The 23,972-nt window shown below is 55.1% G+C and overlaps 1 protein-coding gene across 2 annotated transcripts in view; it reads left to right on the top strand.

Annotated features, from left to right (window-relative positions):
* Positions 1-322: 322 nt before the first annotated feature.
* The window catches only part of LOC122381784 (fibroblast growth factor receptor 2-like), a 67,208-nt gene continuing 43,558 nt past the window's right edge, over positions 323-23,972 (top strand). The window contains exons 1-2 of one of the 2 annotated variants that reach the window (XM_043366410.1): positions 323-704; positions 12,168-12,254. In XM_043366410.1, the coding sequence (XP_043222345.1) occupies positions 12,188-12,254 (67 nt within the window). In that variant the 5' untranslated portion in view covers positions 323-704; positions 12,168-12,187. The remainder of the gene's footprint in view (positions 705-12,167; positions 12,255-23,972) is intronic. The other variant, XM_043366411.1, reaches the window with a different exon arrangement.

Genomic DNA, 23,972 nt, shown 5'->3' on the forward strand with positions numbered 1-23,972 from the left:
ACGTGCCGCGATCCCGTACAGAGATGGGCAAACGCCGGTTCACCTGCCGAGCGCCGGCTGCCCTCAACTCGCTGCCACCTGATTTGACCCGACTGCCCCCTGGAGCTTTCGGACGTCACTTGCGTACCCATCTGCTCGAGGAGCAAAACACTGTCTAGCCAGCATGACTGTTTATCTGCACATGTGTTTCCCTTTCATCATCTTTTACCGTTTTTTATCACCATCTGTTTTATTGACGACGGGCAGTAATAGCCACATGTGCACGTGGAATGTCCTGAATAAATTGTCTATTGTCTATTGTCTATTGTTAAACAGCTTTTATAAGAAAAGGTATCTTTTAAACTGCACAGCAGTGCGAAAGGATTCGAAATCCGATGAGTTTTTAGAATTTGGTGAAACTTTTTTTGGGGGTATAGCCCCCTGCAGCGTCCAAGACCGCCTTTCTATATCTACCAATAGGATTTGGAGGAATCTGGAGGATTTTTTGTAACTGATCTGGAGGATTACAGCCTTCCCCATCTGGCAGCACTGCGCGGCCGCCGGCAGCCAGTGTGCCACAGACTCTAGCGCGGGTGGGTGCGCACGGGTAGAGAGGTGTTCGGTGGTCTACGATTTGTTTGGAAGTTATCCGCGCGGCAAACGTCTGGTCGGAAGCGAGGCCTGACGGAACGCCAGGGGAGCGTCGGACTGCAGCTACTTTTTAGGTAAGTTTGGCGACACGTGGAGCGGGTGCTGGTTTGCGGGGCCATGTTACAGGGGCTCCGCCACAGGGGGGTACGCGGGGGTCCGGACCCCCTCAATAATTTACCTGGGGGGTACAGTACCCCCCAATATTCCGAATACCTATAAGCTTGTTTTCGCGTAAGAATGACTAAATCGTTCACAGAATGTGTTGAATAATTTAGAATGTGCAGTGTTGACAGTCGCAAAGCTAAGGAATTTAAGATCTAGAAAAGTACAGATCCCTAAAAATGTGACACACGAAGCGCTCAACTCTCGCCGACCTAGTAGGTACGGGAGTGTCATTATTCTGCCATTTTGTTATTAAAATGAATGCGTTTAAGATTGCTATAGGATTAGCTCAGCATGCTAGAATTCGGCTATAATTTCGTGAGAGAGGTCCAGTTTGCAGGACACCTAGAGACAATACCCGCCCCAAAAGAGCTTCAAAGCGATTTGAGAATCCTTTTTCCATGTGAGGTCAACCGATAGTGTTGGGGGAAGGGGGTTAAGCCGGTCTTTCAAGCACCGTACTAGTCTAAGCAGCCTCACACCATTCTGAGGTAATCTGCAATAATCTGCACAGAGGCCTCTTGCACCAAACTACCTAGCTAGGTAAAATCGAAAAATCTGTTTCAGAATAAGCTAATCTAACGGTGGTAAATTTGTTTGCAATAGCCCAATACATAATCCTACATGTGCTTGCTAAATTTTGCACGCAAATTGTTACATTTGAGACTTGGACTGGGTATAAGATGCAAAATAATCCAAGCATTGGTGCAAGAGGATTTTGGTGCAAGAGGCCTCAGGACTCTGAATGCAGGTCGGTAGAGATACGTCTACAAATCACAACTCTTACAGGATCCCCTGCATAACCTGACCTTTGATTCTTGATATCCGTTTTCAGGTCGAGGTAGGTCACTCTCTGATCACAGAGACTGAATGTCATGAAGGACTCCATACTGCTATATGTATGAGGGCAGGGCTTTCAAATCCCTTCAACGACTCCTAAGGCCCTGCACTTTCCTTTAATTACGGCCTTGGAGGACACTGGCAGCTAAGAGCCTACATAGGTAGATATCTGAGCGCCTATGAAGGTCCCTGAGTTCCCAAGCTGAAGCGCATGCCAGTCACTGAGAGCCTAATGCGCTGTCTGATGGCTAACACCGCCCTTGGAGCGCGCAACAGCGGCCCCCATTGCTCAAAAACGTTGATTTGAGAGGCCGCCATGTCGGTGTCAATGGGCTCCGCTTCTTGGCTTCCGATTTCTTGTGCAAATTGATCCTTGGTTTTTCGGCTCAAAGCAAAGTTATCCCGATAAAATTATTAAATTTTCTTTGAGCTCTAGAAAAAGCGGCAATTTTTCATCATCTTCGGGAGCTGCAGGGGGAGGATGAATTCGCCCAAAATGCCCACCCTGGATCCGCCAGCGAGGTTTTGTGTTTTCGGTCGGACCCCCCCAATCCCAAAACCGTGGCGGAGCCCCTGCCATGTTATGATACCGTGACAGCTACCGGCGCGATGTTTGCTGCAGTGTGGTGGTGCATGCGGTCTGTATAAACGATCGTCTCCACTTATCTATCGGCTGCTGAGCACCGTTATGTTTCAGCAAATGACTAGCAGGTCTGGCCAAGGCGGGTTGACCGGCGGTGTCAGGAATGCCGTCGAATGAGATAACTTTACGTCAGTGTTTTTATTTAATTAGTGCGACTTAATGAGAACACACACGAAGCTTAGGATACAGGATCTAGATGATTACAGTACCTACCAGTATAACGCCTTTTGGGGCGACTAACGGAGCGAGCGAGAGGGTGAGCCTTGCACGTGCGAAATTTTGACGGGGTACCTCCAGCTGACTTGTGCACGGCACCCTACTAACCGGTCTCTAGCGATGTGCCAAATTTGAGCACAATCGGCCCAGCCGTTCTCGAGATCTGGAAGCGGCACCCTGCACGTGCGCACGTGCAAAATGGGTCCCAACTGACTTTTGCACGGCACCCTACTAACTGGTCCCTAACCATGTGCCAAATTTGAGCACCATCGGTCCAGCCGTTCTCGAGATCTGGAATCGACCCCTGCACGTGCGCACGTGCAGCAGCACCCCAACTCTGGCACATGGATATGCATTGCCTAGTGGGTGCCTACCTACATGCCAACTTTCAGCGCAATCGGCCAAGTAGTTACCGAGATATTACAACAATTACAAAAGTGACACCTCTTCGTTTTGCACGTGGCACGTGCATAAGGGGTCACCCACATGCATCGGCAATAGTCCAATACTTGGTAGAAGGAATGAAGCTACCCTACAAAAATTACCGCGTGTAAATCGGTCAAGTGGTTGCTGAGATATAAGCCTCGCAAAAGCGTGACCACGGCCGGCCGGCCGGCCGGCCGCTCATACTCAGAAATTTCCGTTAATCTAAGGAAAGACTACGCTCGCTTCGCTCGCTCCGTAATTACTATGCATTTATCCGACCGTGGCCATGAGCGTTTTACATGAATGGCTGGTTGATTGGGATTGCAGTAAATAACAACAAGTGCTCCTACATAATATTGCTGCTCAACTTCTGCTCTATTTTCCTGACGTTCTGCTCAAAATGGGATTGGGAGGGATTGTCCGCTGGACACAGTCCCTCCACAGTTGCCATTCCTCCGACCTCCAAGGTACCGCACGACTACCAATCTCTGCCACTACCCACTACCCACTTCCCACTACCCACCTTCAGCCGGAGTTGACAGCTGATTGTGTGGCCCGGACCGTGGGTGTAGACTTGTAGAGCCTTCTCATCCTTTAGGGGCAGTATTAGCCGTCACGAGGGCAGCTCAGTTGAGAGCAGGGTGACTCACGCCGCCCTACAAACTCTGCACCAGGACACCCACAGGCCGCAGGGCATTCCAAATCTGCCTTGAATAGAGTCGGCGCGATGGGTCGAAAGGTAACATACCACCTCTCGCCAGCGCACCTCTGTACAACATAATCGGGTTTGTGCTGTTCGGGTAAGATCTTGTTGTGGGATGTAAAATGTGATGTTATCGCAGCTTAGTTCATTTCATGGATGCTGATTGCTGGAGGATTTTTGTCTACGCTCATATTGCAGGCACTAAATTGTTGCAGGATCATAAAGGGATTTCTTAAAATGAAGTAATGATACGCTTGGAAAAGCTGGTTGTTGAGGGATTTCTTGAAATCGAACACGGATACGATTGGAAAAGCTGTTAAACTTCTCTGCTGCTCTTGTAACTCCAGTAGGTACGACGTGCACCTGACCTGCCACCTGTGCCCGTGTCCCTCCCGTCGACCCGTACCACCTGCGACCGTACCACCCCGTCCCGTCCCGACCACCCCGGTGCCGAGTCTTTCCGTCCGCCCTCCCTGTGTCCGAGCCTCGATCCGTCTGTGTCACCTGCCGGCCAGGCGAGGTCGAGTCGTGCGGCCCGGATTCCGTCTGACCCAGACTGTCACACTACCCGTCTCGGCCGGGGTCGACCTGTCCGTCTGACTTTGTCTCTGTCTCCCTCGTCGTCTCCGTTTCTACTCGTTTTATCGTCTGCACGTCCGTCCGTCCGCCTCCGGTCGTCTGTTCGTTTGAATGTTCGTCCTTCGCTGTTTGTCTCTCGTCTCCCTCCTCCGTCTCCGCCTCCGCTTTCGTTCGTCTCCGTCAGGTTCGTGATTCCGTCTCCGTCTCTGCCTCTCTCTCTGTCTTTGCCTCTGTCTCCATTCCTGCATGTGTCTCGGTCTCCGTCTCCGTCTCTGGCTGTCGATTCTAGTCCGCCGCGCAGACCGAGGCCGGTCGTCGCTGTCGCCTGCGAGTCGCTCTTGAGAGCGCCTCTTCTCTGACATTTGAATACAATGGGCGGCCTGTCGCAGCAAGAATACGATATTAGGATGCGCGGTGAAAAGCGATTTGAGTGTATTGACATAAGCTGTAAGAGGCTGGAGCGTGCCAACAAAGCAAGGTAGGCGGACCGGCCGGTCGGACTGGGCTGCCGCGTCTGCGGGACGCAGCTGAGGAGACCGACCAGCTGGGTCAACCGAGTTCATTTTATTCATCAGCTCTTCTTTATATAAATCGTTCAGGAAAGCAGGGAAGTTTTCACGACTTTTCCTGTGTGGCTGAGATGGTCGCCATAACTGGAAGTGCAACTCCTTGTGATAGACTTCCTTCGGAGACGAACGCCGTGACGTTGTGGAGACAGTGTTTCATGAGAGGCGGCCTCTCTGAGGCGTGAACGGATCCTGCCACTGGGCTCTAACCGCACACCGTGCACCTTGTCCTTCCTTTATCCCTTCATCGCGCTAGGGCGGTCACTGAACAAATCGGCAATGCAAAGCTCCACACCTGGTGCGAGGAATGCGACCAGCATCCACCCAACATTCTAGGAACTGGTGACGACGGCTTGATCAACATCATGACGTGCCTTTTCGTTTGGCCAGCGGCGCGCGCGGTGCCTGGTACAGCACCTCGGCAGGGTAAGCCAAGTCCAACGCCGCCGGTGTTGTGCACAGACTGCACTGATATGCACAATGCACAGGGCGGCGCACACAGCCGGGGAGCCGGTCGGGGTAAACAGTGATTCGGTTTTGTCGGTCCTGCTCTGCAGCTGCACTGGCCAGTCGGTGCAGACGTTGAGCCCGGTCGCCTGAGCCTGCTCTGACCTTGTGCGGGGGGCTTCGTCCAGAGGGATCGGTGGGTTTAACCTGCGCAGAAATAGAGCGGAGGTCAGCGGAACTTCCGACGCCGAGTGAAGTGGAGCAGGTGAAATCAGTTAATGGGGCAGTCAATCAAAGAGCTTGAGAGTTTGAATTCAGAGTTTGAATGAGTTTGAATGAGTTCAGAGTTTGAATGAGGCCTGCTTGTTACGCCTTTTATTCACAATACCACCAAACGCGATTCTAATTAACTTTCAAAGTAAGCCGTACCCAAAATCCAAATGTAACAAAAACAATGCAGCGCACGTCTTGTTCACTTCAACTTATAGTACCCACATATATGTAGAGCCCCGTACTATGCAACACAGCAGCGCACTCTCGAGTCTCGAAGCTTCAAAGCGGAGACCTATTCAGGACACGGATCGTACATCTACGTACTCCACGCCCATACCATGACGGGAGGCCGGCTCATACGCTGTGACGGGTTACACACTTCTGCCATCATGCTCGATAAGTGTAATGTCCAGCCAGGACACCTATTCATATATGCGGAGACCTCCTCTTATCGAGTACGGATTGGATTACTATCTAGTATTCCACTGGCTGGCTGGGCTTGCAGAGCTGAATGCTGCAGGGTAGTGAAGCAGTGCGACATCCCACCAGTCCTGAGGCGACCAGGTGCGCCACCTCCCCCGCTCTCCCGTCCCCCTCCGACCCCGGAGCCATCGCTCGACGCCCGGCGGCTCGACACCGTTTACTTTGACGTCGCGCCGGGCTTTCTTTACCTTTCTGCCACCGCTGTGCAAATATACAGCCGGAGACAAAGGTGTTTGCTTACCTGGCGCATCGGAACCTGGCAGCCGGCCGGCGCGGCTCCGGGCTCGTCCCGGCGGCCCGGCGACCCGGCGACCGGGGCTAGGAGCCGAGAATGGTGGCTGGAACTGGCGACTGGCGACTGCTGGTGATGGCGTCGAACCTGTTGACCCGACGGATGGGGGTCGGTTGTCATGTGGAGGGAGGGGAACAGGGGTGAAGGTGGCCAAAACAGGGGAGTTGGCAGAGTGGATCTGTTGCTGTCATATGTCACGGTGGCCCCTGGCTGGTGAACCTGCTCCTGTCCCGCTGTCCTGCTGGCTCGGTGGCTCGCTGAACCATCCCGCTGCCCGCTGGCTCGCTGAGCCGCCCCGCTGACTTGGTGAGCGGTCCCGCTGCCCCGGCTGAAAACTTGGCCGGCTCGCCGGTGCCGGCGGCGCGGCGGGTCTATTTCGGTCGGCGTCGGCGGGTCGGCGGCGCGTCCATCGGCCGCCGCCGGCCGCCAGCTCAACATCGACACCGGCCCGATAAATATTAGCGGCCACATCCCCAAACTGTGCCGCCTTTTTACGGCGGTCCCGAGACATAAACTGCCGGCCGACCGGCGCACCTGGCCCGGAGCGGGGGGCTGCCGCCACCGAGTCAGGGTCAGGTCAGGTCAAAGGTCGCCGTTTGATCGCCAGCCAAGTTATGGTTTCCGCCCTCTCACACTGTCTGCCGGGAGGTGAAATGTGGTCTGTCAGCATTGGTAACTCTGTTTCTGATTCATTCATAGTTGAACCTCCCGGATTTGAAGGTCACAAGCCTTTTTCAATTCGGTTAACCTCTGAACTTGCCTGGTGCAGTGTTCGGCATCTGCCCTTCCTAGTTCCTACAACGTATTTCAACGAGTAGTCAATCGTCTGGAAGCATCAACTCTCAGTTGACCCTACTCCTCATAACCCTTCCCTAAGCCAATATGGAGTCGACTCGCCTCCCTCGGTCCCCCTCATATCACCCGCTCTCCCAGCAGTCTTTTCCTGTCCACCGCCCGCCGTCTCCGCCTTTCCGCCGGCCGTTTGCGGCCACTCCTCCGCTGCCTCGGGCCATACCGGCGACACATTCCCCGCCTTGCCGGCTCTCCGCACCGCCATTCTGCAAGCTGTGATCAAACAAAGGTGGCAGCGTGCCCCTGCCACATTTGTATGCTCGGCACCTCCGGTGACAGGCAGCGCCGGCTCGGCTGGCCGGCCGAGACGCACTAATCGACCGCTAATTGGCTGAGCGATCCCGCGAACGCCGGGGTAAACCCTCGTGACCCGCGTGCTGCCCTCAGGGCGTGCACAATACCGCGCCAAGCGGTGACCTCCAGCCGGATAAACGCGCAGTTTTTCTAGCCCCAGCGCGCACATTTCGACATAAACAGCGTGCTCGCAACGGTTTGGAGGCTTTTTGCGAACATGCAGCTGAATGTGCGTCGTGCCGATTGTCGGGCTTGGCTGCGCTTTGGTCAGCCGAGAGAGACTGGACGAGCTGTTTTCGGATGCTGCTCGCGATGCTCAGGTACCTACGGTGCTCGGTCCTGCAAATGTTCCGCCCCCTCCTAGGACCGGCTAGCTGATAGCGCAGGTGGAGTGCCGCCTTACCTGTGGGCCCGTGTCATAACCACACCGGACGTAGCCATACGTATTTTTAACTGACGCACTGTAAAACAATGCAAGATGAAAGTTGGTTCAAGGCCTCAAAGTGACAGGCAAAGGTGTTCAGCTGTAGTGTTCTGCTGAGTCACGAATCGTCCGTCGTGAATGATCTGATATATTTGGTCCGTCAACAGAAACTAGTTCCAAATTAGACAAATTTGAGTCGATGGTGCGGCCATGCAACCGTCGATCTTCGTGAACCGGGAAAGTGTCGACTGTCCATGATGTATGATGGCCGAAATGCTCTTTAACCATCGCGCGGTCGATCTCATCGATCTCAATAGCTCGAGTCGTTCTCATGAGGAGCGTCCAGTGCCATTGCTACCGTGCAGCGTGCACGCTCTCCAGTGATCTCGCCTTGACACCGTCAGTGCCGCTGCGGCCGAGTCTCCTGCATGCAGGCTAGCTTTGGTCACTGTGGGCGTGATGGGCACGATTGGCTCTACGTCGATTGTGCTCTGACATGAGCTGGCTGACTTCGCTGAGCTGCTGCTGTTGTGACCAAGACACCCTCTCGAGGTCGTGGAAGGCCGCGGCGGTACAGCCCCAGTTCCCACGGACCTTTTTGTTGAGATCTGTCAGCGAGGCACCTCCAAGAAAAAGTGACGGATGGGAGGATGAGAGGAGGAGAGAAGAGGGAAAGTGTGTGGCGAACGTGAGCGCGCAAAATCAAAACAGAGTTTCGTGGATGGTTTATGAAACCGATTACGTTTTGACTTGTGCCGATTTGAGAGGGCCTGAATAAGAGTCTGGCGGTAGGAGAGAGCGGTTTGGCCAGCGTCCTGCATAAGCAGCTTTGCAGGAATGCCGCGGCTGGCGATCGGCGCCGCACGGTCGACAGCGAGTGGTTTTTGCGCGCCGCTCAAAATCGCCTGTCATGAATTCCAATTGTGTGTCGAGGTGTCTGGCCGGCCGACTGGAGCGCGAGAGAGGGTGAGCCGTCAGCTCTGAGCCGCGCCGTGACCCCGGCCCCGTCAGCCAGCCGACGCAGCCGATCGGCCGACCTGTTGACACACTGATCCGACTGCTGAGGACTGCTGAGCAGCCGCGCAGCCGCAGGCGGTCGCAGGAGAACGCAGGCGGACGGAGACGGACGCAGGGGACACAGACGGACGGACGGACGGACGCACGGCAGTGCAGGTGGTGAAGACCCCAATGCACGCCGGAGGTTACAGGATTTTGAAGAAGACGAGCCGACATTCCTCTGAATGCAGATGCGTGGTGACGAACTGCCGGTCTTTTCTTTCCCACGTATTCTCCTTCCAGGGCATATCTCGGTACGCGTGTTTTGTTATGATAGACGTATCAATTTATCATTTACTCTCGCTCCTTTTCAGATTTCGTTTGCGCTCGCCTTTTCACTGTCTGAGGGTGATCTAGAAATAACAAATACCCGGGCGGGGCGGCAGATGTTTCCGGTTTTCTCAGAGGCCTTACATAGTCAGCGAGCACCTCTGTGAATCGCTCAACCGGAAGGGACGGCGTATATAAAGGGATCATTAAGATGAATGGCTCACCAAACAGAACAGGTGGCCCCAGAAACTCGTTATACCAACAAAGCGGAGCCGGCTGCCGACAAAGAGTCGCCCGGTCGCGGATGAATTTTCTACCTTCGTGCATTGGGAAAGAAGATCTGGTGTGATTCGAGCCTACCGCTGTGCTTCGCTATAGACGATGTTCGATGATATGAACGGTGGAGAAACGGTCACGCTGATTCTATCGACCCATCGGCGTCGCTTGGACCGCACATCATTTTCCCGGCCTACTGCTGTCTCTGTGCTGCTCAGTATACAGTTTCATGCATTGAGAGGCACGAAAACAATTATCTGATGCCGGTCAGTGGTCTGCAAAGGTACCGGAGTCGGCGCCGGTCGACTGGGGGATATATTGCCGGCATTTTATTCCGACGGCCCAGTGTGATGTGGTCACGGGTATCCACTACCGATTTGTACTTGTCAGCCGCGGCGCCAACAGGTGCCCTGCCTAGCGCCTACTGCTCTCATCCGTCTGACGACGGAGCCGTATTCGGCAGGGCCACTTTTTCGAAGATGCATAGTTAATTGCAGTATTGCACAGTGAATCATTGGCCTTGTTTCGAATATCGCCTCACAGACCATCTGTGTGCTCATTCTTGTCTTGATGTACCGCCCCGCTGAGAGCCTTGCGCCTGAAGGTGTCTTTCAAAACAATGCGTGCTTATTTTTACGACACTACCGACCACGTTCCTTACAGACGTCGTCAGTCACGGTAACCAGAGAGGGCGCAGTAAAAGGCACGGCGCCGCGCCTGCTCACCATGGCCCACTGCCGGCACATGACCGATTCGATGGTCCGAAATTGGCGTAACTCATCCTCTAAATGACGCCCCGTCGGCTGATCGGAATCGAAACGAACCGCGCCGCTGGACCGCGGTCAGATGTTGCATTCGCCGGCCAGAGTTATGTGCGACCACCGCCGCCGCTCCTGCTGCCTCCTGAGTCGGTGCTCCATTACACCGTGGCACGTTTAGCGCAGGTGTTCGGCGTCTTCAAATGCCGGCTGTTGTGACGCTCCTCCACACTTTGATCTTGCAGTGTGCGGTTTAGCGATGGTCCACTGGCTGGCTTCGGCAGATGAGCGGTTCCACACTGAGCTGAGGTGCTTCAGTCTGTGCAGAATGCCGCCCTGTTACGGCTTTCATCCGAGACCGAAACTCACGGCGGTTGACAACCGCAGACATTCCTCTGCGCTTCAGCGAAGGGCTAGACGTCTTCAAAGCGATTCGTCCGCCATTTCACAAGTCCTGGAACTACCTGCGCTTGCCGTTTATGGCACGAAGACACTGTTGCCGACTCCGCTCACCTCAACTCCTGCTCGTCCGCGGCAGTGACTCGTTAGGGTATCTGTTCAGGCATGTACGGAGTCCACCTCAAACAGCTATCGATGCCACAACTCTACTCCTTCATGCAGTCTTTGTCCGACTTTGCATTGGAGAACGACCTGGTGATGGGCTGATACATGCTCTTCTACTTGCTGTTGACCCTCGACAAATGTGTCTGCATTTATGTATTAATACGCGCTCATGTTCTGGGTGCAGGGAGGGTTGGGCGGAGTGGTGGACGCCAGATGACCTCCATTTGTCGTCTGAGCTCTGCCGACTGGCGCCTGCCGGGTCTCATGGCGCTGCGGCCGACCGACCGGCCCAAGGTGCCGCTCATTGCCCAGCATGATAGTGCGATTAGACGGCGCCGCGCTCAGCTTCCTGGATAGCGGCGGTTGGCGAGAGACCGGTGGATGATGAACGATCCTCAGAGGAAAGTAGTGGATAGTGGTTAGCGGAGGGCGGTGGATGGTGGCTAGCGGAGGTTGGGTAGCGGAGCGGAGAACAGAGACCAGCGGACGGCCGTTTGCGGTCAGCGGAGAGCAGTAGCGGTCGTTCGGTCAGCGGTCCGAAGATTGGCAGTTGCTATTGAGGAGCGGCTACTGCTTCTTGCCGGCAACTAGCACGGTTGTAAACCGTATGATGTTTCTTGGATGGGATGAAGGCTGTTTTGAAATAATTGTCACGCCATCTGTTGAGTCTAACCAGCTGACGGTCGGGTATTCGACCTTCAGGTCAGGCCTTGCCCGAGGCGACTGGCTTCCGCTGCTAAACAATGCAACGCTGGAGGCTGATAAAGGCTGGCCTCTAGTTCTGAATGTTGCTATTTAAAGGCATGCACGAGCCTTGAGCTTGCAATATAATAGGACTTCTGCAAGTAGTTATTGGAACCAAATAAAACTACAGATTTGATAATCCCTTTATTCATCAATCCCATCCTCTACCCCTCCATCCTCGCACTCTTATTGCTCCCTCTCTACCCCAGTTCCTCTCAGTCCACCGGAATCCCAAGCTCCCACGCCGCCGCAGCCTCCCTCCCCGCCCCGCCCCGCCTCCCGCTCGGCCGCCTCTGACCTGCCAATGAATGGGTTGCGTGCCGGTCGGCGGCTTCCGACCGCGTCACGCCTCTGATAACGGCCCGGATGCTGCCAGTGGCCGCCCCCGGCTCTGCCCGCAGCACCCGCCGGCCGGCCGCTCCTCTCACTGTGGGAAGACACGAGCCGGCGGTAATTGGTCCGACCGGGGAGGAGACCGACCAAGTGGGCAGTTAGCGGCGGCCGGCGCGCTCGTGGTCCGGCGCACTGCTGATTGCGCGAGGCCGGTGATTGTATCGCATCAATGAGCGTCATAATTTACCCGATACGATTATAGAAAGGCTGATAACTGTCGGCGGACGGTCGGTGGGCTCTGTTAATAATGGGTGCCGTGGCTCTTCTTCGTTTCAGGCGCCTCACATGCGGGCGGGATGTGGCTGCTGTTGAGGCTATTGTGCTGCTGCTTGGCACTGGAGGCCGTCACTCTCGCTGCCCCAGGTGAGTCCGTGAAGCGACGTCATGTCTGACGTCACGGGGGGGGGGAGGCGACTTGTCACAGAAGGGGAGGCATGCGATTATGTTGGGTATGCGATATGCTCGTCTACTACCAGGTCTCATACGACAGTTGACCGACATGTCATTAAGCGTCACATGCACCCTTTTGGGCGTGTCACGAAATCCGTCACGCTGGCCGCCTGTCACGGCGCCGGTGTCGCGGCTGTGTCGGACCGGTGTCGGGCCGACAATCCGCCGTGTCTCAGACACGAGGTGATGAGCTCAAGGCGGCGCTGATCTGGTCCTGATAGCCATCTGATGAGATCACGCCGTTTGTATGTAAAACTATTCCGCCCAGCGCCGGGTTATGCTGGCTCGTACAGCCGCATCTCCAACTCATCCCATGGTGTGAGCCGGGTCCGCGACCCGCCCCCTCCGTATCTCAGCCCGACCCGACCGCCGAGCGGCCGCGGTCAGCGCTGATGATCCTCAGAGCACCCACCGCGGCCACCAATTTGTAATTGTAATACGAGCGAGCGGTGCGCGGCGCGGGAGCGGCGTGAAGCGGCGCAGAGTGGCGCACGGCGGCGAGGAGCGGCGCGGCCCTTTGTTTATCGCTGGCCGGTACTTCATTGTGGGTGATGGATGGCTGGCTGTGTACTGCTGGGGAACGGCCGGGGCACACGGGCCGCCTGTCACGCGCCGGAGCTCGGACGGCAGCGCGCATTGCATTATTCACCGGACAGCTCCGGCACACGGACGGGGGAGGGAGGGAGATCACGGACGGATCTGATGGGACGGTGAGGTCACCGGTCATCGGTCACCTGACAGCCCAACGGTCACCAAGCGGCGGTCAATGCAGTCGCTAGCTGCTGAGTATCTTCTTTACTTACAGGAATTCTCTGATCGGTCGCCCCGCCGTGTTCCGGCTCTGCATCAAATTCTTCACTCATCCTAAAATAAATACTACATTACCAATGATTCTTGGCAAAAGCCTTACGTAGCTCTTTGTTATAAAGCAAAATATGAAATTTTCGGTAGACCCAACTAAAATATTTGCTGGCGAATTTCATAACTTGCGAATTGTCGCCTCCCAGGCTTCCATAGATCAAAATGGGTCCCATCTGTCATGGGACGACTGCCACCCGTCACCTCAGATCACCTACCACTGCGACCGGCTACAGAAGCCGGGCAGGAGAGACCAATTATGGAGCTCCACTGGCGCAAGGTAACAATGCAATATGCATAGTGCCCCTCGATGCTTGTTCAGAGCATGGTTAGCGGAAGTCGTGTTACATAGATGCAACACGACTTATTAATGCATCGAATTCATTTAATTTCGACCATTCATCCTTGTCGATTCACTGGAATCGCACCTGACGCCCGGTCGCATATGTCCATTATTAATGATGTTCAATGTAAAAATTTCTGCGACCGAAGCGGCAGCATCTCAATGCGTCTCTCCCGGAAAGCCCGGCCATCTGCATAGTGTCCTCCGACATTGACGGATGCCGCTCGAAGACCGGATTTTTGTCGATCCCCGTCTCACGGCCGTGGCTGGAGATCCCGGCTCTCCGGTTGTGTACGAGCCGCTCCGTCCGGTGTGTATGCTCGACCCATACCGAGTGGCGCGCGTCCCTGAAGCGGTGGCCGCTCCGCCGGCCGGCCCACAGAGACACACGGGTGGTCTGGGCACTCTGTTCTGCTCCGCTGTCAGCAGCTCCGCCGCGGCGCGCGCTGTCGCCATCAACAGCTCGTAAAGCGGCCGTGCACCAATGGCAGCGCGACCCCGCCTCTGTCGGAGCGCTGGCTGTTTATCGACTGAACAGGGTATCCGTCATTATTGTAATCGGCTATCGACGCCTGGGCATGAGCGGCCGATGGTAATTGCTCGGTTTGCGGCGGCGGCGGCGGCGCGGCCGAGAGGCGAGGGGAGGGCCGGTGTTTTTTCATCGCGCTGTCGGCCGGTCGCTCGCAGGGCCGTCGTGCTAATTTATGCCGACGTTAATTGGGTTGGGTGCCAAAGCGCATAGGCGAATTCCGTGGCGGCGAGGTGAGAGCTGCTCTAATAGGTGTCTAAGCTGCCGGCTGACTAGCGATCCAAGAGATATACAGCGAACCCGCGAGAGGGTATGTTTGCGTGGACGTCAGGTGAACGTTTGAACAGAAAACAAAAGATAACGTCTCATGGTCATACCGCAACATGTATGGTCTACCGTAAAGCGATCATAATACGGATATCGAATAGCTACAAGAAGATGGAATAAACTCCCGACCATCAGATAACATGATGTAGGTTTTCCCGAATCGCTTGTCGGGACACCTGCCTTGTCTAGCCCCTGATTCCTCATGGGCCCGTCCCGCCGCGCCTTCCACGTCCTCCCAGCGAGGTGGCCTCTGTCAGCGGCACTAGGGGCCGCTGTCAGCGCGCTGGTTTTAGGGTTATCGTCACCGCTGTCTGCCGGCGAGTTGGCGGCACCATAACAGATGCTACTCGGTCATAGAGGCGCAGCGCTGCGGCTCCATCTGCTCCTGGCCGGAAGGGCACGGAGGTGCTGCGATGATAGCTCCTGACGCGATGATAGCTCGCTGCTGATCGTGAGCTGACCTCTAGAAGCCCCACCTCAGGTCGGGGTCACCCGGACCGCCCGGCCGCGCCCCGGGGTCGGCGGGGCGAGTGACCTTTGACCTGGCCCAGCCTCCGGCGGTGTTCCTGGAATGGTGCGCGGTGGTGCTGTTTCGGCGGAACCTGTGACGCCAGTCGGGACGGGCGCGCTGCCAGGTCCCCTCCCTCTCCCCTCCCCTGCCCCGCCCCGGGCTGTCCGAGGACGGCCAACTCTGCGCCCTCGGAGCTCTGCCCCGGGCCGATTCAGCGGTCCCAGAAGTCGCTCAGGGGTCATGGCTGACCGGGTGACCGGTGACATTTGGATGATTTTCCGAGGAACTGTGACATTTGGCAAAGTAAGGCGGGTGGCATTGGGCTTTTGAAACTGGGAATGATGTAAAGGTCTATTTCGAAATGACAGATCATGTCATGGCTTTGACATTTCCCATTTTAAGACCTTTGCTGTTTTATGAAGAGTCTGCCGCTTTGCAAAGGTCATCTCCACCCAGGTATGAAATTCATGGACTACCATGCAATATATTTAAAACTCACATCCCACTTTTTGTTACCCTGCGTTTCCGTTCCTCATTATACATTCTGCACCATAAATTGTGCAATTACTTTCGGGATAATTGTCGTGTATTTGCGTTGGTGTTGCAGCCTACAAAGATGAGGAATCGGCCATACATTTCGGACGGTAGCTAAAGCGCCCTTATTATCAACCTTCTCTGGGAACCATCATCTTTATACCCGCCCAGACCATTCATTCTGCAGGATTCATTGAACGTGAGCAGGATTCATTGAACTTGTAACAAGCACAGTTATCTCTGCGGGGGCCTCCGGGAGATGTAGCATCATCAGAATTGCGCGTGAAGTGCGTAAAAAGGCCATCACGGCGCCGGGAGCCCGACAGGGCGTCTTTGATAGTGCGGCGGGCCGCGGGGCCGCGTTATGGATGGGAGCCCGGCACGACACTCTCCAGAGCCGTCCGAAAACTTCCGGCGCACCGACCGGTCCATTCCAGCGAACCCGGCGGCGAAAACATTCGCGCTACTGTGTCGGCGCATCCCCTCCTGCGCCGACTCCCCGCGGAGACGTGACGCATGCCCTGGGGAGGAGGGGAGGGGAGGGGCACCCAGCTGGGGAGGGGTGATTCAGGGTCTACCCCTGCTCTCAGCCGGCGCAGACTGGCGCACCGCACCCGTCTTCTGTTTCAAAGCTGCGCCTCTCCGGCGGCGGGTCGGCTGGCGGTGCGCTGGCGCCACATGCTCACGGCTGGTTCCCGCTAGTGGCTCCTGTAGCCGTTCCCGTGTAAACGCTAGCCTGCTGCACGGCTCGTGGCGTCACGGTGTGTGGGCGAGTGTGCCAGGTTAGCCCGGACGTGGCTGCGTCGAGCGGTGCTGACTGCTGACCTCCAGCGCCGCTGACGCCGAGACTTGCAGCCAGGACCAACTGGCCGGTGCTCACCTCCGCTGAGCGGTCTCTCTCTCTCTCTCTCTCTCTCTCTCTCTCTCTCTCTCTCTCTCTCTCTCTCTCTCTCTCTCTCTCTCTCTCTCTCTCTCTCTCTCCCGCACGTTCCCCGTCCCCTGTCCCCTCACATTCGTCCTCGACCCCAGAGCCGGTGACGCGTCGGCGATGGACGGCGTTCCCACGCCTCAGTGCCGATGTTTATGACACTGACAAAGCGGCGCGCCCAGCCGCGGCTCAGTGTTTGTATATGTGTCGCGGTGGACAGGCGACATTGTGACACATCGATAGATGAAGACCGGATGGAGCTTGAACGCCGGATGATAGCTGCGCCACACCCTGGCTCTACGAGTGTGCCCGTGTGTTTGTCCCTGTGAAGTGGTGGATAGTCGGATATGCGGATAGCTTTGGATATGGATAACTGAGATGGCAAGATGGGTCGGGCGGGAGATCCCAACTGATCCCAAGTAAGGCCCGTATTCCTGGTGGAGGGTCGTTGTGCGGGAGATATGATCTCTTAGAGCGGCGCTGGTGACAGCTCCCGGTGTGGTCGGCTGAGCGCTGGGTGGTCTGACCCGGGTGACCGGGCCTCATCAGTGGCGGCGCCACGAATTTTTGCCAGTGGGGGCAAGCTTGAGGTGACCCGACTGTTGTCTGATACGCCAATCTGCAAAATCCATGAGCACCTTGCCCCTAGATGTTGCCATTCAAAATTATTATGGTTCTCATGTGACCTCGAAATTTATAGATCCGGGAACAGGGGGGGGGGGCAGCGGGGGCGCTTGCCCCCCCCCCCCCAACTTGAGAGCCGAGGAGGCGGCGCCCCCTCAACATTGAGGCAGCGAGAAAAGATATTTCCTCCCTTTTCCGGACTTCTTTCCTTCTCGTTTCCTTTATACATCTTAACATCAACACACGGCATGTTCCTTGCCATCTGAATGTTTTCTGCTGATACAGTATCGATTTAACAACATCTGCTGTTGTCATCCCGCTTTGATTTGGGCATGACCTTGGCCATAAGTTTGGCAGGCCAGATTTTATACTGGACCATTTTGAGTCAACTTTGAGATTAAATACATACCTAACGTACAACGGTGGTAAAATCGTTGCTATAGTTATAACCTAGTTCCGGGTGTGAGGGAGGGGCGTGGGGCAATGAGTGCACTGACGTGGCGCCCTCGGAGGACCGGTATGGGATTAAAGCTCAGCGACACCAAGGGCTTGTGTGGTGCCTTCGGTTTTCGGTAGCACCCTCAGAATCACCGGCCTAGGGCCCTCAGAGCCGCCGGTAAGGGGCCTTTATAGGCACCGGTGTGGGGCTGTCATGCAGGTGCCGGTATGGGCGCTCAGAGGTGCAGTATATAGATTCTCTCAGAGGCGCCGATGAGGGCCCTTACAGGCGTTGATGTGGGCCCTCATAGACGCTGGTGTGGAGCCGTTAGTGTCAGGCATCGGTAGGATTGTGATTGCAGGATTGCAAAATCCTGATTGCATTCCTTTTTGGTGGATTGCACCTGGATTTGAAATCCATTCCAAAAAACAGGATTTGATTGCGGATTGGATTGCATCATGCTTCCAATTTTTGCAATCCAATCCGGATTGTGTTTGATTAGTGCTTTGAAATGGTTTGTTGCGATTGAAAATTATGAGATCGGCTTCATCGGCTTAATGTACTTTGCTATCAAGGGCTTTACATCGAAACTTGAAATAATTTAAACGCTTTTAATTTACACGCTCAAAATAATATATGCTGATGAGCTACATAGGAAGGGCAAAATTTGATATTTGAGGGCGAGTTTTAAAAGTATAAAACACTGGTTGGGTAGAGGTTTAAATGTGGGGGTGTTTGAGGCAAAAAATATTTCCCATAAAATATCTGTGCCTTAGATAGGAATTACTCGCAAGACTAGTTACTAGAAATGGGTGATTTGGGGATGGAGGCACGGCCCTATGCCCCCCTCCCTCCCCCAGATCCACTAGTGCACATAATAATACCTACAACAGGATTGCAAAAAAGGATTGCGGATTTGATCACAATCCAAGTGAAAAAAGGGGATTGCGGGTAGGAATGCAATCCACTTCGGCACTAGGAATGTGGATTGGGAATGCAATCCTTTCAAAAAGGATTTTACCGTTGCCTGGTTAGTGTTACAGACGGGTGTGGGGCCTTTAGAGCTGCTGACGCGAACTCTCTACAAGCCGGCAGGGGGTATCAGTGACCAGCAAGGGGTCCTTAGGCCGGCAGAAGAAGTCCTGTGGGGTCCTTAGAGACCAGCATGGTACTGTCAGACGCCGGTGGGGCCCTCAGAGTCACCGGTGTGGGGCCCTCAAAAGTCACCAGTGGGTGGCCTTTAGATGCGCAGGTGTTGGTTGGGTCCTCAGAGCCGCCGATATAGGGCTTTAATAGGCAATGGTCATGTAGGCACTCAGAGTTGGGGGTGTGAAACCCTCAGAGACACCGGTGTGGGCCCTCATAGGCGCCGACGAGGGCCCCACAGTTGCCGTTATGGGGCCCTCAGAAAAATAAGTGTGGGACCATCACAGGCGGGAAATACCCCTAGAACTGGCCTCTCATAAGCCAGAAAGACCTCTCAGAGGCCAGTAACGGGCCTTTGGAGACCACCGAGGTGCCCTTAAAAGCCGCAAGAGACCCTCAGAAGCTGGCGTGGGACCCTTAAGGCCGCCGTCCACTGTGCGGAACGCGTGCGGTCCGTACGGAATTTAACACAGAACCCTATGGGCGCATCCGGTCCGTACGGAAATCGTGTGCGCTCCGTCCGGACCGCATCCGAACGGCAATCAGCTGTTGATTTTCCGTCAGCTCTCCGCATGCGTTTCGGATGCGGTTGCTACGGAGACGGAAGAGTGATGTCCGACGCGTTTAAACTTTTCTGCGGAAAACGCATCCGGAACGTCCGGAACAGTCGTGGTTTGGGGCCGTATCGGAGGCAAACATTGTGAATTGTACGAAGAATTGGAACTCGATCATCATGAAGTAAGTAAAAATTATTTCCTTAGAATGGCAAGAGTATTCGCTGCTGGTTACTTGCAATATTTTATTTGGTAATAAGTGATTGGAAACATTTATTAGCTCTCCGCATCCGGACCGCATCCGGACCGCATCCGGACCGGATGCGGCCAGCGTGCGGCGACATTCCGGACGGACTCCGGACGGAATTCCGTCGCAGTGGACGGCGGCCTTAAGATCTCCATAGTGTGGTTATTTAACAATAGACAATAGACAATTTATTCAGGACATTCCACGTGCACATGTGGCTATTACTGCCCGTCGTCAATAAAACAGATGGTGGTAAGAAAAAGAAGTGGTAAGTAAGAAGAAAAAGGGTGGTAAGATGGTATGGTGGTATTTAGGGCCCATGAGGTGATCTAACGAGCTCCATGGGCCCTTCTGAGTAGTAATATGGCCATCGTTAACCTTCAGCGGTCAAATGGCGCCGCAGGGCCCCTCGGACCCGAGGGTCCCTTTGAACCTGATGGGGGGGGGGGGGTGTACGTGTCCCCCTAGACCCCTTGCTATGCTACTGTTTCACATGCATCATGTCAGGTATTTTAGGCTCGCCCCCCAACTTCAAAATCGTTCCCGGGCCCCTGCCTCGAATGACCTTTGGTTGACTTTGACACATGAAAAGTCCTTTGTGATGATTTCGTAGCCGCTGATCACGATTCTGGCATCCATTTTGCTCGAAGCATTCATTTAAGAGCCTCAGGATGGGAAAACATGTCTTAATTACTAGATGCCGGCAGCGCTCTTGCGTTGCCTTGGGCCAGAATTGGATGAACGGAACTGAGGGCACACACCGGGCAAAACCACCGAAACCCAGACTGAGCTCGGACTGAACCTGAAACCAACCGAAACATCCCAAAAATGCTTAAAAGCACGTGAGATTGGTGTGGATATCTACAGGGTGTCCCATAAGTTCGTTTTCACCTAAATTTTACGTTTATAGGCTCTCTTGCTTAAAGGCACGCTGAAATTGGTTCGTAACTGAGCTTACGTGGTTGCCATGGCTGGTAGCAATATGGTCCACAGTAACTAATTTCTGTCGACAAAATAGTTTTTGCTAGAGAGCCCGCTTCCTAAAGAGACGGCTAACGCCGTAACATAGAGGTCTCCGATACGGGTACGTCTTAGTATTTAGTCAGCACGTGACCATTCTCGACGATTAAGGGTGATTGAGGCCTACCAGTCTGTAGCCAATGTTCATCGCTAACTGGACGCACAGCCAGCAAGTGACGGCGATGATTTGTCGGGAGTCAATCACGGTGAATGAACATGAGTAGGAGAATGAGTGGGAATAGGAGATATGCGACAGACGGTCCGAGAACGAACGTTTTGCTGATGCACTTGATACGGGGACCGTCAAAAACAGGCGTACTATAACCGCTTATCATGAATGTTGCACTGCTCTTCTGTTCCCTTTTCAACATCAGCCAAATTTTGTGGGGGCAAAAACATAGTCTTGCCCCCACGGCCTCCTGCCAGTGGGGGCAGTCTGCCCCCATTGCCCCCACGGTGTCGCCGCCCTTGGGCCTCATGTGACCCGCGACCGTCAGCCGTGGCCCTCAGCCACTACCGCCTACGGGTCACCACTCTTCGCAACCGTCACCGCTACCGCCTCCTACCACAAACGCCCACCTTCTGCCCTTGTCGCTTCCACGGCTATCACCCGGTGGTGTCAGCCGAGTCGCCCTCCGGCGCCGCGGCGACCCTCTCCCGGCCGACGCGCGTTCCTCGCCGGTCACGTGACCGTCTCCCGCGGCGCTCGTCGGCCCGCCCCTCATTCATCGCCGCCGCGTCGATGTCGATGCGTCGCGTCTGTGTACCAGATGGCGGCGAGCGGGTTCGCAGTTCGCGGCGCGTCGGCCGGCCGGCGATGTCATATTCCGGTGATTTAATGTGCCGCTGGGCGAAGACGGAGTGGGCAGAGAGAGGGGGGGGGGGAGGTGCGAAGTGGGTGGCACCCCGGTGAAATATGTTTGGCTTCCGCGAGTTGATAGCACTGTCGTGACATTAATTGATTGCTTGCAAAGCACGAGTCGATTTAGTTCAATAATTTATTTAAATGTTCTAAGATTAGTTTCCGAGGCTCGATGGGTATTGGTGAGGGTTATTAAGTATTTCATTATTCCGTTCTTTTAGTTGCTAATGATGAAGTGAAAAAATCACGTTTCAAAAAGCTTGCCTTTCAGTCAGTATTCATTTCAGAACGGGAAAGTGACCCACTTCCTGCGCGTTGCTCTTTTTATCGGCCATCAATACGCATAGCTGGAGAACCGTTTTTCAGGGCAAAAACGCTCCTTTCAATTCGCCAAAAGGTCGACCCTGACCGCCTCCCCCATTCAGGCTTGCCAATTGGAAGAAGACGCCGAGTCTGCCGCGAGCCGAGCCAATCCCATTCCGCAGCGGCTGATCCGGCGGGGCGGGAGCGGGTGGTCGTCCTCAGCTCTGCTGGCGCCGACCGATCGTAAATTATGACGTGCTAATGACCTGTGGCCCGATTACCGCCGATTGCCGGCCGCTATTTTGGCTGCCCGCTGACGGACGCTCTGAGGAGCGATGATTTCTCTCGGCGCCAGTTTTCTTCACTGTTGACTGGGCGGCTCCAGGTGGGTGCCCAACATTGAGACGCCCAACTGCGCAACGGTGCAAACACTGCGCAATGTGCTGCCTCAGCGCAACATTTTGCAGTTGGCGATGAGAAGGAGTTTGCGTGCTGCTGAAGATATGGATAGACGAAACTAACCACACGAGCAACTGCAGGCTAGATTGAGAGGTCTAGGAATGTGCCAAAGATTCAAGAGCATGTTGTCATAACCAGCAACGGCTCCCTAACAGAGCTTTATTGTCTGGAGAACACAGGTGAGGCCGAGACAAAGCTCATGGGTCAGGTGCGCCTCTGTCACACCTCTGACTGTATGTCGGCCGTCGGGAAGTGAGGAGGCTGGAGGGGTACATCGGACCGAGCTGTGTTGCGCTGAGCTGCTGACACCGCTGCCCAGCCGCTGATGTCAGCCGTGAGGCGCCAGCGGCCCGCTGAGCTCAGCGCAGGGCGGTGCCGGCGTCTGGGTACGCAGGACCGGGAGCTGACTGCCTGTCGGTGTCCGGTGTCCTCTGTCCTCTGTCCATTGTCCGCGGGACAACGGACAGAGAGGTGCTGTCCGGCGCTGTCCGGTCCGCCCTGACCGGTGGCCGTCCTCTGCACCTGTGCCGCTAGTTCAGGAAAGGACAGGTGCGCAAGCGTTGCGAGGGTCGACCACGCCATCAGTCCACAGCACCGTACCGGGACGGCCCGGGCCACTTCTGCGCCTGCCACCTATCGGGCAGTGCTTGGAACTACAGCGGGCGCCGGCCGGCCGGGCCGCGCGGCGCCGTTACGGGGCTATGGAGGCGAATGAAGTGGTGTAAAACCAGACGAATTGTACGCTTGTAAAGCAAAAAACTAAAAATGTACACTCACCACGGTGTTCAGGAAAGTACTGGGAACAATATGGATATAATTTAAAGCTAGTACGATGCGAACTGTTGGTTCCCTAGAGCAGTATTTACATCCTTGTCGGAGATAGGACTTTAACATTACCGGAGCTTCTAAACTGCGCTCGCAAAGTACTTGATTGTAAATATTTGCATTTAGAGGCTAAAATCTAAAAATGTACAGTCAGAGCGTTGTTCCCAATACTTCTAGGTACATAATGAGCATAAATTTAGCTTGAAGTGTCATCACACATTGGTTCCCAGTCCAGTTTAAAGCGACACTTTGTGCCGCAGAGCCTATCTCCTCCAGTGGATGGCGGCTGGCTGACGGTTGTAGTGGTGGACAAGACAATTCTTGAGTAAAATGAAATCGTTTTCTTTCATAGAAGAATTTTGAAGAACTCGTAATAATTGACAAATGACCGTTAATTACAGTGTATAATTTAAAGTTCATGGCAAATGACAAACTTTTAAACAATGATTGTGAACCCCAGTACCGCTGCGCGAGTAAGCAAGTACTCGACGCACGGTCTGCCCGCCACTTCTGAAAATGGTCCGCGGCCGGCCGGCCGCGACCCGACACGCAGTACCTATAGCGGTGTCGAGACAGGGCCAGGTGCGGCGGGCGGTCGGGCCGTCTGGGCTGCACCAAGATACAGCCCTCCGGCCGGCTGCGGTCGCCGGCTGATAGCGCCCCTGCGGGCCACATACCAGCCAACGTGTCAGATCGCCCCTGTGCTACACACCGCACACGGCCTCTCACCGGCGCGGCGCCTCAGTGCAGACACCGAGCGCCGGCCGGTCGGCGAGACCCACACCGCAACAGGGCGAGCCGGGCGAGCCGCCGCATCTGTCCGTGCCGATCGCGTGGCCGCCTGTTGGGTGCGATCACACATCAAAGCCCGCTCTCTGTTTGGAAAACACACGCCCCACTGGATCTTAGAGAGATGAGAACGGGGCTTAATTTCTGAGAAAGCCTAGCGCTATTTTGCCTCCGTGCGGGGTGCTGTTGCTGCTGCTAGCGCCGCTTATGGTTAGGCTGGCGTGATTTTTAATCCGCGTCATTTGGTGCCAGCGTTATAGCGCTGGGCGTGGGCTGCACAGAATCACGCGGGGCGGCTCGTGCCGTGGAAGCATTTGTTTGTGGTGCCTGGTG

Source organism: Amphibalanus amphitrite, unplaced genomic scaffold (assembly GCF_019059575.1).
Source record: "Amphibalanus amphitrite isolate SeventyFive unplaced genomic scaffold, NRLGWU_Aamphi_draft 000127F_arrow, whole genome shotgun sequence".
Lineage (NCBI taxonomy): Eukaryota > Metazoa > Arthropoda > Thecostraca > Balanomorpha > Balanidae > Amphibalanus > Amphibalanus amphitrite.